Source organism: Stegodyphus dumicola, chromosome 8 (assembly GCF_044657685.1).
Source record: "Stegodyphus dumicola isolate Sdum_Otavi_A_Nest chromosome 8, ASM4465768v1".
NCBI lineage: Eukaryota > Metazoa > Arthropoda > Arachnida > Araneae > Eresidae > Stegodyphus > Stegodyphus dumicola.
This window is the reverse complement of record NC_140775.1, coordinates 29,937,329-29,952,535: the sequence shown is the minus strand read 5'-3', so window position 1 is coordinate 29,952,535 and position 15,207 is coordinate 29,937,329. Positions and strand designations below refer to the sequence as shown.

The 15,207-nt window shown below is 34.4% G+C and overlaps 2 protein-coding genes across 5 annotated transcripts in view; one reads left to right on the top strand and one right to left on the bottom strand.

The window, feature by feature from the left end:
* Positions 1-15,207, top strand: part of ChT (choline transporter) — a 298,521-nt gene that overhangs the window by 153,584 nt on the left and 129,730 nt on the right. The window lies entirely within an intron of this gene.
* LOC118197874 (astacin-like metalloprotease toxin 5) overlaps positions 110-15,207 on the bottom strand; it is a 33,068-nt gene continuing 17,970 nt past the window's right edge. The window contains exons 4-5 of the mRNA XM_035369435.2: positions 11,179-11,354; positions 110-725 (exon numbers count right to left, since the gene is read on the bottom strand). Coding sequence (XP_035225326.1) covers positions 424-725; positions 11,179-11,354 — 478 coding nt within the window. The 3' untranslated portion in view covers positions 110-423. The remainder of the gene's footprint in view (positions 726-11,178; positions 11,355-15,207) is intronic.

Below are 15,207 nucleotides of genomic sequence, written 5' to 3'. Positions count from 1 at the left end.
TAAGACATTTTTACCATAATGTTCAATTTGGTGTTTATCAAAACTTTATTTTTCCATTTCTGTTTATTTTATCGTAGCGTGCTTAATTTTTAAAAGCCAGTTCAGCAAATGTTTTAAAACTTTTTATTTCAATTCTGAGAGCTTTAAAATACATAAAATTATTGTAACATGTTCACACGTAACACATTTTTTATGATTTAATTTTATGATTTTTTATGCATAGAACACTGATGAACTAACATTTTCTGCAGATGAAGAGGAAAAATATATAAATTCCAATAGAATTCAGAAATTCACGTCATATGAATTCTGCCAAGAAGAGATACATTATTTTATTTTGAAAATAATTGCTTTGCTTGTATTTCAGATTGATTATATTTCTTTGGAAATTTCTTTGCCAATTCATAATTTCCATCTGAGGTTTCAAACAATGATATAATTTTCCTCAATATCTATCGATCCTGATCCATCATCATCTTCCATATCAAAAGGTTTCTTATTTGAACATCTGTACAGTTTGTTGAGCTTCTTAATATCCATTTCGGAAAGGTTGAGTGCTTTTCCAATGCCTTTTCCCACCACTTTCTTTTTAGGTTCGATCGTTTTTTGAGAGCGGTCAATAGCGAATTCTGAATCATGATAATGCAGCACAGACGCATAATCATACGGGAGGCCGAATGTAGTCACTTTAGCATCCGACATCTTTCGAAAGTTGCTCATAGAAGCTGTAATAAAAATAAAAATTAATACGTTAGTTTAACTTTAAATATAATTTTAAATATAGGTGTAATGACAACACATGTTTTTAGGATAGAAAGAGTAGAAAATACCTAAGCCAACGAAATATAAAATAATGTTTCTGCTTTTCTCCTTCCGCCATCGGGGAAAAAATTGAAATTTAAGAGTCATATTCGAAAGTAATAATATTACATATTTTAACTGCATAGCCACTGATTATTTCTATCCCTTCTTTTTTTCTTGTTAGTGTTCACACCGACCAGTAATGCTTACAGATGTTCCACATTCCAGTGCAAACGATACTTACCAGGGACAGAATCTTGAGGAATTTTTCATGTAAAAAAACCTGGCATAGTTTCAAAAGTATGGCAGTGACATAATAGTTACGATATTAGTATTGAGCAATAAGACATTGGCGTGAGTTAATGGTTGTTAGCTCGATGCAGCATTGTTAAGACGTTAGCAGTCAGCATAATAGTTGTTATTCTGATGATGCGATTGAAACTTATTATGTCCAATTAAAAGTCTAACATTTGTACATAGGTGGGATTGGATTTTTTCTTTTGCATTTCTTTATACATTTTTTTTTTCAATAGTGGGCACTTGCCTATAACAGAATTGACCACACCTAAGGCCAGAAGTGGTGGCCATTTTATTATCGAGGCATCTAATAGGCGGCCAACGTTACCTCCTATGAAGGGACAGACAATTTTCCAGCCATGCCTTCTTCGTGATTTGAACCTGGGCTCTTCGGTATTGCAATCAGGCTTCCCTTAACCACTATACCATCTGGGCGGTTTTTTTATTCATAGATCGATCAAAAATAACTCCCAGTCCACTATACTTCGGTAAGGGTAAACATTAGAGAAACAAAATTTTGTCACTAGAAGTATTGGCCCTTCGGAAGTGTTACACAATATATGTCAATTTGCTTATTATGTTGCAGTCTTCGTGTCCATGACACGAATGTACATCCAATCCATCAAGTAGGTTTTGTTCTCAGGATCGAAATGAAATAGCTAGCATACATGATGACTCCACAAATGCATTCTGGGCAATCCCAGCAGAAACTTCGCAAAACATCATCCGATACATTCTTCTTGATTTAAATCATCTTCTTCGTCAAAAGCCGTGCAACCCAGCGAGCACACCTTTTGCAATCGTTGAGTTAACGTTAACATAAAATTATTTTACATTACCGGTATGCTTCACGATCTATCTGAAGATCTGTCTCGGTGATGCATCTGCCATTTTAGATGTGTTTCTCACTGACTGGTAGTGTTTTCATCGGTACCTACCTTCCTAAATGTGGCTGATCCTGGTGTTGCAGTCACCACTCCGAAACCCCTTAAGTCATCGATACACATTACTTTGATTCATTACCTTGTCCCTCATAGACTGGTAGCAGCTTACTGGGAATCGATGTTGTTGAATTATTCCCGGATTAGTAGAGGAATTTGTATACTGCACATTGAGGATTAGAGTCTCGTATTGATCATCCAAGGTGGTTTTCTTGCAGCAGCAAGAAATTAAAATTAAGTTTGCATTAGGCGGAAAAGATAAAATGCTTCTACCTGCAAAATTGTATTTACCTAGTTTTTATTATCGTTAAGTTATAGTGGATTTTGTCTTATATTTGACTGACCTATATATGTACTACATTCAAGTTCGGTCCATTGTTAAGCTAATTTTCTCACCTTCTTGACTAATTTTATTTCCTGCTTTTGTCAACTTTTATATCTGTTCATTTGAATACACATCATAAATGGGGTGTGAAATACTCTCAAAATAATGCACAAAGGCGTACAAAACCGAAGTCTTACAATGCATGGGAATCCATTTCGCTGTAGTGCATCCAAATTTACACCACTGTTATTATGAAGTCGAATCTAAAAGAGCAATATTATGTTGAGACTCCCCTCTTCCCCCCCCCAATTCGGTAACAGAACAGCGTGTTTGAGTTGCATGCTATTAAGAAATCTCATTTCAAAAATACGCCCCTGTCTTTAACTTGTCATAAGCATTAGTGATTAGTATGCAATGCTATTAAGTTTGTTTGAATACTTATAGAGCACGGCAGACATTTCTTTCAAGTCTAAATTTCTTTTTGGAACGAATCTTAAAACTGCCGCTGATTTTGAAGTGATATACTTGACCAGCTTCAGAATTTTAAAATAGTAGTTTGGGAATAAACAATAGCAGAATTTTCTTGACTCTTAATATGAATAAAATAAAATGAAAATCAATTATGATATCATCTTAAAAACATGAAACCTAATCTATTTAATATATGGTTGTCAATTAAACAGGATATTCAGAAAACTTACATGCGCAAAAGCCATACATTAAGTATTGAGGAAATGACGCAGATAAATTCAGCTGTCAGAAATTAAACAAAATTTTAAACAGCTGTCGGCCGGAGAGAAGTAATAGATTTAAATACTGATATATAATGAGTTTAGAATACTAAACAACACTGTGTTTATTTGTTTACTTTTTTTATATTTTACGAAATCCTTGCTGTAAATAGAATGTTGTTTTTAAGAACTATTCCTTTTTTAAATTTCAGTTGTAAATAAAATGTATTACTGAGGTACCGCTGTTTTGATATTGAATTTAAATATTTTTTTTAGTGAATCAAATCTGAAAGCACTAGCTAAAATGATAAAACATAAAGTGCACCTTTCCTAAAAAAAGAAAAGAAAAAAGTAACTTGCATACTGATTTTGTACCTTGAAGAAGTTGCACACCTGAAGTCAATAAAAATTTTTTAAAAAAAAATGACTACTTCAGTAATTTCAAACAGCATCGTAATCGTCAATACAGAAGTGTTAAAATTTATTGATTTTTTAAAAATTTTTATTAGAAAAGCATTTTGCTATGATAATACTCACTAGACGGCGCTGCTAGAAAACGTTCAGAAAAGAGCTTAAACATCGCAGCTGCCATAATCATAAGGCATATAATTGTCATTAGCTTCATTTACACTCGCCCACCATCATCCGTCCCATCTTTTCGTATGCCTCGCCTGTCTGGGTAAATGCAAAACGCAACGAAATTTAAAAACTGCAAACCATCCAAAATAAATTTTTACAACTAATTACTGGAGAACCTTACTTCATCAGGAACAAAAATCTTCATAGAGATCTGAACATCGACTACGTTAAGACCCACCTCAACAAACTGAACGAAAGTTTCTATCAAAAAGCCATCCATAACCACTTTGCTGATTTTTCTGACGTGCTATGTAATAATCGATGACGACTACTTTGCTCGGCCCTTCACAGCTCATGTCTTTAATATGTTAAGTCAAAACAGCTAAAACTATCTCATCCCACGTCGGACTTTGGACGCTTTCTCCACATAAGTTCCTGATCTGCTTCTTAGTCACTTCATATTTTCACAAGCATCGAGCATCGATAGAGTACCGAACGGATAGAGCATTGACCTACAGATCCGCAGATCGTCAGTTCGATATTCAGTGGATAATCGACTTTTAGAAGTACTAGTCTGCTCCAAGATCTCCAGCAGATTCTTCACTTCCCCAAGTCTTGTTTTGGGGGTCTTTTTCTTTCTTTTGAATGCTGATATCCCATCTTGGGATCTACTCATGTAAACCTCATCACCATGCCCATTGTGGAAATATCTCAGGTTACCGGGAAGTACTGCTGCCGCAGTAGAAACCCTGTATAATCACGTTCGTATCAAAGTATCAAATTAAACACGAGCTTTAAGTCGTAGCCAGTCGGAAGACTATCAGGAAAGTAAATTTGCGTGTGCATAAACGTGTCTACGTGCCTTCAGCTTGTTTGCTTCGCCATGATTGGTAGGATCTTATGTCATTTGGGCATAATGTTGAAAAGTTAAAAGATTTAAGCAAAACTCTTATACCAGTTTCCATGATATTGCAGCGCCAGCGCCAAACAGGCGATACAAACTCAAAAACTTTAGAGAAAACCGCCAATTGGCGAAACAGTAAACAAAGAAAGTAAACCTGTACGGGCTGACGGGGAGAGACGAGTTTTTCCCCTGAACAGTCACTCAGACTTCAGTCTTGTGCTTCACCAAAATACGTAAACTTCGGCATCCGTGTCCGTGTTGGGACTGTGTTCAATCTTTAAGCCATTATAATATATCTAACTATGTTTTACGATTACTATTTTTCTAAGTAATGTTATCAATACTTTTGTAAGCACGTGTTACTCGCGCGTACCTCAATATCAAAGTCCAGTTGCCTAGCAACGAAGTTCTGCTTATTATAGTTGGAAAAATTAAACCATGAACCAAAATTAAACAAATTAAACCATGGTGTTAACGCTCTCCTACGAAACACACGTGACGCTTACGAAACATGATTATTCTTAAGTTTAAAGAAAAACAATCAGTTTATTTTGTGATGGTCAGGTAGGAGGAGCGTCAGTCATTATTGCTAGCAAAACCTTTTTATTCCTTAACTTTTAGAGATTTTGTTATTTATGACAAAGCGCACAAGAAGCATCTGCCTAAGGCTTAGGATGACTTTATAGAAGATTTTCTAAGTGGATAGTATTTGCAAAATTGAATTACCAGTGATTATTGCTCTTATTCGCCTAATCTTTGATGAACCAAACCTTTAGAAAATCCAAGTTAAGCCATCACTTTTTTCTTGAAAAACAAAAGTTTGTAGATTTTGGTAATTGGACTATCTTAAGTCACTGGAATATGGAAATCACCCAGTATAAGTGGCAATGCTTCTTCTGAAATCCAAGCATCTTAATTAAAATTTAGGCTATATTCAGCAATTATTATGCGGTATTTTGTGTATTTATATGGACAAAGTGTTATCTGATGGACATAAACGTGCTTTTGTTAAATTCTCCGAACTACAATTTTTTTTAATATTTGCTATGCTGCAGGATTAAACATAAATAATTTGTTGAAGAATGGCTTAATAGTTGTCAAAATTCATTTGACAATACAACTTCTTGTATGTTGAACAGTAAACAAAGAAATAAATAAGATAAAAATTTAGCATGCAAAAGCTAACATTTTCTCTATTGCTCTCTGTTTTACTCCCCGCCAACCTGTACATATAAATAAAGGAGGTAATTTTTTTCGGTTCGAAAATTTGATGTGAAGTTTTGGAATAAGCATAAATTAGGGTCGGCACAACACGTTTTTACTATTTTTACAATGATGTCCCGTCTATCTGTGTGTGGCAGATGTTTTTCGTCTACAGTTATTCTTATATCAAACTTCTAAAATTTAAAATTTTCCGTATTAAGCTTTCTTCAATGATATAATTTGATTAGATATTGGATAAAACTAGACAACCGGAAGTTGTACTTTAGAGGAAGCCAAAAACATAGATAACCGCAAGTGATTATTTTAATGGACAACCTAAATTATCCAATAATGGATAACATCTATTTTTGAAACAATCATACGAACATTGGTATTATAGGGAATAATTAAAGAATTATCTACATTTAAACAATCGAAACATTGGCTCATCCTCTCTCGACACTATATAAGAACCAAAGCCCATAATAGCTTTTAATGAAAAGCTATTTTAAAATGTAATCTGAAACTTTCCAATTTTAGTATTTAAGGCTTATATCAATGGGAACAAGACCTGAGGTTCTGTTTAAAATTTATACTTCGGAAGTGATAACTTACTAGAAACTCTGAACAGATTTTTGTGGGGGAAAAAACATATTATGTTTTTATCCAAAACTTCAATTTGACTTAAAGCTTTGGCACTTAAAACTCGTATATACGTATATAATGCTACACAATCATGACTAAGAATAATGTTGTCGCATGCGTACGGTTCGTAATAGATTGAATGCACACAGGTCCGATGATAGGTTAAGAAATTTATTTATTCAAAATAAACACTTCAAAATTCAGGAATTTTCTGCAGAAATACTCATACAGGAGTTCACATATCACAGAGAACAATCAGTAGTTACGCATAAAGCTACTAAGAACGTTAAACACAACACAATGCAAAGCGCATCTAAAGAGAAAGCTAATTCCGATATCTCAGTTCACCTGGAACTAGCAACATGCAATAACAATAACTAAGCAACTTGGAACGGATGCACGTGCTGCAACTTGGAACGGATGCACGTGCACGTGTAAATGCACGTGCCCCTGTATTTTTACTTTTCCGGCATAGCTTTCGCTTAAAATTTGTTTCGCGCCACATTACACAGAAAAATACAGTTTCACATATAATTGCATGAAAATCATTTATTTATGCACGGAATTCGTAACAATACGTTAGATTTTGGCTGTATGTGGTAAACGAGAAATAGTACTTTACTTGGAACCTTTAATAGATTTTCGTGGATAGAATCACTATACTAGAAGTTTAATTTAAAATAATGCAGCTCATATTAAAGCTGTTTCTGTTAATATCTAGACATGATATATACTTATATCAAGCCGTAGAATGGAATGATTTTTCTATCAGAGTCTCATTTGCAGGACTTTAAAACACTTGAAATGCAGGCATGTTACCAAAAAATGAACTTATACTTTTGTAACATTGATGAGGACGAGGCATAAAAGAAATTAACAAATTCCGAAGCACATATATTGCTTTACTTCTTACTGATTCCAGAACATGCGATAGTAACTATTCAGCTGCGGTTTCAAAAATTAACGAGCGTTGTTACGGATATCTAAATACCGTGAGGATATAAGGCCTATCAAAATGAATTTAAACTTTTAGATACTATAGAAATGACACAGAAGAAAATTAAATCGTGGCATTTGACTCAAACTATTTATTTTAAAGATATTATAAACATTTAACTTTCTTTAATTAGAAAAGTATTAAATTGTATTTTACAACTGCGCAATAAAATACAGTTTTAGTAAAATGAAGTAACGGTTCAAATAACTGTATTGACATAAATTTATAGAAACTAGTTTTTAACGAACGGATAATACCTAATAGTTTTAATCAAAAATTTCGTTATTACAGACCTTATTTATTGAAACAACGAATTAGATTTTGCTCGTAAACAGATAACCGAAAGTGATACTATACTTAAAACTTGAAATTGAAGGCGGTTTTTTTCATTTACTTCTAATTTAATTGACTTCTAATTTACTAGAAAAATGTACTTCATAGCTTCATTATCCCTGTTTCAGAGCAGCTCGAGGTATGACCAAATATCACTTGAAAATTGAAGTACATAAAAACTTACTGCAGTCTTAAAAAACATTCAGATAGTTGGACTTCTTTCATGCAGCAATATTGTGTTCACGTATTGTATTTTTATGTTATAAAATATCTTGAGATTATTCAGTACGTTTTCTGTTAGTTTCAAATACATGTAATTTATTTTTAAAGGGTATTTTATTGCATACCATAAACTGTATTATAAACATACAGGCAGAAAATGTTATTATAAAAATAGGTTAGGAGATAAAAGATAATCATTTAAGTAATATATCAGTTTTCTACAAAAGCACTTGAATGAAAAAATGAATGAATCAAAGGTGTTGCGGACAAAAGCCTTTCGAGAAGCTCTCTTTTGTGCCAAAGCAATTAAGTTCAATAATTTCATGAGTTTTTTTTTTTTTTTTTTTTTTTTTTTCCCCTGAGGAAATGACTTGATGAGTCAGATCTTTCATAAGGGTCACTTTTTCTGCAAACCTTTTAGCACAATACCCGTGGGTTTCTTGGATATATTTATTCTGGAGCTGCATAGTTCATATTCCTTAAATGATGGCCTATTTCTGAACCGCAGCTCTCATTACAATGTACGAATCTCAGTAAGTAAAAATATTAGTTTTCAGAACAGCTTGCAAAAATGTCTAATGTCCAGTGAAGAAAAATCAAGGGGTCACCATAGTAGACAGCTGACAAATGATAGTGATTCTTGCATACCATACACTGAGTCATGCGCTATCATTCGAAGAATTATTAAGTTTTCCTCTCTGTGGCTGTTTTCCATGAAAATTGCATAAAATTTAACAGTTATTCTATTAAACCGTTTTTGCTTTCTTATATGTATATGTAACATTAAAAATATGTAAATCAAATTATTCAACTTAAATTAGCAATAGCCCCTTAATTCCTGATTTAGTTTTGGTAATTTCCTCCCCCATTCTAAAAGTAGTAATAACGTTTTCTGGACTGCTTCATTTCTGGAATAATCCATATCACGTAACTTTTACATAACGATAATGACGTAGCTAATTCGGAGCTAAAAAATTTGAAAACCGAAATCTTTCTCTGAATCTTTCTCTAAATAACTGCGCACTTGCTTTCTGTGCCTCGGCTTAGATAGATTGCTCTGCTGCTTGCTGCTTCTCTTCTTAGCGCAAAGCTATAAAAATGTAAAACATTTGAAATGACTACGATTAGAGTTCCGAATGAACTTTGGCGGCAGGTATTGATCCACAATAAAGAAGAAACTGGCCGCTGAGGCTCATTAAATATTCCTTTTTATTCCAATTATTCTCTCTTTACCTGCTGACCATATGTCTCAATGCTTCACTGTATCATCTTTATTTCGAAACATGATAAGTTGTACATAAGATTGTCAGGTGTTTGTCGCCTCACAATCTTATGTACAACTTATCACGTTTCGAAATAAAGATGATACAGTGACCCGCAGTGATGTATAAACCAAGAATATATGTCCTAAGAAATTATTCGTCAAGAAATAAAATTGCGAGGAGAATGTTTAGATATTTGTTGTTTTCCAAATGATATATATATATATCTATTACGCATCCTATCTATATGCCAGCAACATCTCTAAGCCTCTCTATCATGACTAAGAAGTAATTGGTGTCATACTCTACAAAATTATCACATAGATTGATAGAGAAACACACATACATCACCTGCACAACTACACACATCTAACAAATTCAAAATTATTCCATGTCATAAGATTGTTACATAATGCATCAGCCAAGTAAAATTCCAGTTTACAAATGGAAACTTAAAATTAAACAATCGAAATAAAGCTGAACCAAAACAAAATCATTTTGAATCAGGTTTCATCTTAGACACATCGTCTTCTCTCTCTCTGCCCTCTTTGCTGTCAGATCACTTACGCCTTGTTGCTTTTTCCTCTATCAATATTTAGTGTTATGAAAGATGTAGGGAAAGCACAATATGATCAAAAACGGGAGCACAGATTGCGATCATTACTATTTGTAGTATATATTAAGAAAGTGCTGCTCAAGAATTTAAATCTGCCATAATGATTGTTAGCGTTTTGTTGCGCCCATTATGATTTTTAGCACATATTTAGAAAGTGCTGCTCAAGACTTTAAATTTGCCACAATGATTTTTAGAGTCTCGTTTTTGTCTCGTCATCAGCTTCTAAATCATCGCATTTACAAAGTTTTCTAATGAAAATGCTAAAACCAATCAGTCATCAAATGACTTGAGCTGTAAATAAATAAGTTTATAGATAGAATTGTACTTATGTCAAAATACAAGTTAATAAAGAAGATATGCAAATTCGTTTCTTGGAATCAATGCATTTGGAAACATTTGCGAAGAAGAGCATTGTAAAGGACCAATGACAACACAAGAGAGAAGAGGGAGAAAAAACCTTTTTTGATATTTCAAGTTTTCCAAGTACCCACCTTCACAGATGATAACGCACTACATGCAGAAAATTGTTGAAGATAATGACGAACGTAATATCGAAGGAAGAATCTGTTTAACTTCACGTTTCATGGCATGTTTCAATTCTAAAAAATCTCGTGGATTTGATATGTACACCTTAGGGTTCAGATAACTCCAGAACCAGAAATTCAGCCTAATGATGTCGGGAAATAGCGGTGACGACTAAGCTTTAAAGTTATGGGAAATGACTCTTAAAAACGTTGTCGTTGTATGCAATGAAAACTTGTAATTCCAATTTCAGTTTTTCCTTTTTTCTCTCTTGTGTTGTCATTGGCCTTTTACAATGCTGTTGCTTGCAAATGTTTTACGCCGGCAATTTTCATCTTACGTGTATCTTTCCAAGCCATTTAAGGTTTTTCAATGTGCAGATCAATTTGAGCATTAAAATAAGTGGGTGTTGCCTTTCGAAATGTTTTCACTGTAACTGCAACCGTGAGAGAGTTATTGTTTTAAATCATCACAATTTCGAGCGCATACCTTCAAATAACAATATCTGAAATTTCTTTTCGATTGGTTTTAACAATATCTGAAATTTCGAGTGGATAGGCAGCTAGGGGTTAAGTTATCGGAGAAGTTTTCTTTAGACCTCTCTGTATATCCAGTAGTTTTGTCGTTTCTCCATCCATTCTCCAGAAATATTATTGACAATGCTTGTCTTTACTTTTTTTCATGAACTCAGAAGGTTTCCAATTCATCAGTTTGCTTATTGACATTTAAGATATGAATTAATTGGTTCAGCAACATGAAGACTAGAATTATTTGTAGAAATTAGGCACTTTCATACTGACCTGTTTTAATATTGTTCTCATGTATGATGACGTAATCATCTCTGTCCGGCCTTGTGTGTTCATGAAAAAACCCAAGGACGTGAAAAAGTTCATGGAGAACTCTAGCTATCCAAACGCATCCCGGGCCAAGTGTTAATTTCTGCCGACGACCGACGTATCCGACAACAGCCCGACAACTGCAAAAGTAAAATAAATGTTTCCTTATTTACACATTCATAGCATAGGGACTATAAATTGTCATAAGAATACATCCTGAATTTTAAACTGAAGATTATATAACAGATGACCAAAAAGAGTATCAACAATATGATCTTGTGTATAAATACACCCGTGTCCATAAATTAAGGATAATTCGGAGTCACGCGGAAATCGAACTCTAAAATAAATATATCACCTGTAAAATCACTACACACATCTTCAAGAATCATATGCAAATTTCAGGAAGTAACGAGATGACACCGATGGTACGTCACAATGACGAGAGTGTAAGAGAGTGATATATAAGGAGTACAGGCAAAGAAGTAAAATTGTTCGCAGGCGCTTTATAAGCATTTCAGTACAATAAGAGAATAGTTATGACACAAAGGACGCATTTGATAATATTTTATGTGGTAGAATTATCGGCCGTCTGAAATGTCAACTGGAAGTATCAGACGAACTTGGAATTGCCCAGAGTTTCATCTCCAGTCTTTGGCAACGATTCCAAGATTATGGTAATGTGAGTAGACGTTACAGCACAGGTCGCCCCAGAGTTACAACGCCGAATGAGGACCAGTATTTGGCAAAAGAAACAGGCGGCCTCACACCTGTCTCGTCAGCTATCTTAAGCCACTGGTACGACAATTTCAAGGCAGACCGTGTACATACGCTTAGAGCAGATTGGTCTATATGCTCGTAGACCTGTCAGATGCGTTCTACTTACTGCAACTCACTGTCGCCTGCGGTTAGCCTGAAGTAGAGAGCATGCATTGTGGACACCGCAACAGTGGGCTGGTGTGATGTTTTCCGACGAATCCAGGTTCAGCTTGCAGTCTGATTCTCGCCGGACTTTCATATGGAGAGCTCCAGGTAGCCGTTACCACCAAGAAAACATCATTGAACGACACCGTTACGGTGGTGCAGGAGTGCTCGTTTGGGGTGGAATTATTCTGGGTTCCAGAACTGACCTGCATGTTCAAATTGGAACCATGACAAGCCAAATCTATCGGGACGTCATTCTGGAACAACATGTACGTTTGTTTCGGGGCGCCATGGGCGCACAATTTGTGTTTATGGATGACAACGCCCGTCCTCACCGTGCAAACATCGTAATCGAATGCCTTCAATCGGAGGATATTACCCGTATGGACTGGCCAGCATTCTCACCGGACTTGAATCCAGTAGAGCACTTGTGGGATATGCTTGGCCGACGAGTCGCAGCCCGTCAACCTCATCCTACATGTCTACCGGATCTTCGGAGAGCATTGCTTTTTGAGTGATGTAATATCCCCCAAGATCAGATCGATAATTTGATACTCAGCATGCCTAGGCGTTGTAAGGACTGTATTGCATCGTCTGGGAGACATACAATGTATTAACAATTATACCAACCATGTAATATATATTTTTTTTTTGTAAATATTATTTTTTTGTAATTTGCTCCAGGGAGAAAAAATCGCTAATTTTTTTAATAATATCAAACACATAGCATCTTTTTTTGGTCTTTACCTTTTGTTTAATAAATAAGCTTTACAAATAAGTCAAATTTGTTTTGCTTCTAACTCTTCCTTTGCCTGATTTTGCATTATCCTTAATTTATGAACATGAGTGTAAATAAAAATTTCTGTGAGTATTTATTCATGAGAAGTAATCGACAAACAATGGAAATTTATGAGCCGAAAACAGCATTGTCTAAATGATGTCCTTTGCATTGTATGCACCCTTGAAATCGATAACGAAAATTATTGATAACGCGTTCACATCTTTTCCTCGAGACCATTCTTATTTGTGCCTGGATGTTTGCCTTTAATTTATTTGCATCAGCTGGATTATTGTCGTAGACTTTACTTTTAGAATAACTTCACAACTTTTAGAGTAACTTCACAGGAAATAATCAAGAGGTAATAAGCTGGCGAGTTAGGGGTACAGTTAATATTGCTTCAATTTGAAATCACTTTATTAGGAAATACAATAATTGCTAAACAGCTTCGAATGCCTGATTTGATGTGTCATGTAGCACCATCTTAGTCCAACCAAGTTTCTAAATTAAAGCCGTACCTAATAGAGTGGCCAAAGGAAAATGTCGAGACACTGAACAATATCGCTAGGTATTAATTGTAAGTGCTGGTTTATTTTGATTCTCAAAGAAGTACGGTCCAATGATGCCATTAGAAGACATAGTAGTCTATACGATCCCTATAGTGTTGTGCATTAGACATTCATTCCTTCTGCGAGGATTACTATCAGACACTTATGCTGAGCCAAGAAAGGGCGGGCACAGTACTATATCTCCTGTTCTACTGGGCCGACTGATGAAATTCAAATTACGTTTTTCATGTCTCGAAATCGAGACTTAAGATATTCTACAACTCAATTTATGCCTAGATGTTAAATTTTGTAATTTTTGGTGAGAAATTTATCGAGAAATTTAAAGATTCATATTGGTGCAATTTTTCCACTTTGCGCCAAGAATAATTCACTTGGCGGAATTCTTAATTTATAGTAACCTGCTTACTTTCCTTTATTTTTTACAGTGATGCACGAGAGGGGAAAAGGTCCATCGTTCATTCTTTCAAATAATTTTAATAAAGTGCTTAAATAACATTTTTTGTTATTATCGCTTATATAAAATGCCTCCAATTTCAAAACGCGCCAAAATGTAAATTTACGTATATCTTAGGAAATTTTGAATATAAAACTCTAAGTTTTTGCAGGTGTGCCTAGAAATACATCTACTTTAAGAGGGTGTTAAAAATTTTATAGGTTATGTTATAATACAAAATATTTGTCGAAAAATTTATAAAAATTATTTTAAAATACAAATTTTAAAAATAATCATAAAAAATGGGCGAATTTTATTTGGAATGAACCTGAATTTCAAAATGTGAAAGGAAGAATTAAATAAGCTTAATAAAAAAAAGAGAGATTAATAAATATATATCAAACTCAATTAACATTGAGGAGCTAAAATTTTGAGAGCTAAATTTTTAAAAACTACTCGTGCGATTTTTACAAAACTTGTTAGTTTGGCTTAATTTGAGTCGTAGAATCGAAATATGGAAAAAAATTGGTATGTTATTTCAGAAAATATCCGATTTTGTGTCAAAATACCTACATTAGAACAATGCTATATATAAATCTAATGCATATCCTAAGTAGCGCTTTCGAGACATGAAAAACGCAAGTTGAATTTCGTCAATCGGCCCAGTAGAAAGGAGATATAAACTATCCCATTTTTTCCGCAGTGTACATACGTGTGTATGTATGCATCGCATAATTCAAAAGCAATTCGCCGTCGAACATTGAAATTTTGTATATGGGACTGCTATAATATCTTATTGTGCATTTCTCCTCTTTACTCTAGTCGATAAAAACCAAACATACGTTTATATATATAATGGGTAAGGGGTGGGCATGTAATGCAGGGTGATTCCAAATTACTTTTGAAAATTAAGAGGGATGATAGTACTCATCTAAATGAGCAATAATTACCATAGAACATAGGGTCGCATTCCACTCTGAGAGGCAGAAAAGAATATTAGAATTCCAATCTGAACTTACAGGTAGGAGAACGAATGAACGAGACCAAATGTTGCACAATCATTTTAGCGACACACTCACAGAGAGTGACCACGAAACGGATAAAACCGAAAACTTGGCGTTAGAATGTTAATTCGAGCTCAGAATTTGATGGCAAACACTCAAATGCACATCTTTGGTTGGCAAGGTGTCAACCTCGCAAATTTTAGGCTGAGTACTGAATGTTTAGCATAAAATTATTAATAGACTATCTGCATTCCTGTTATCAAACTTTCGAGAAGACTTACGGAT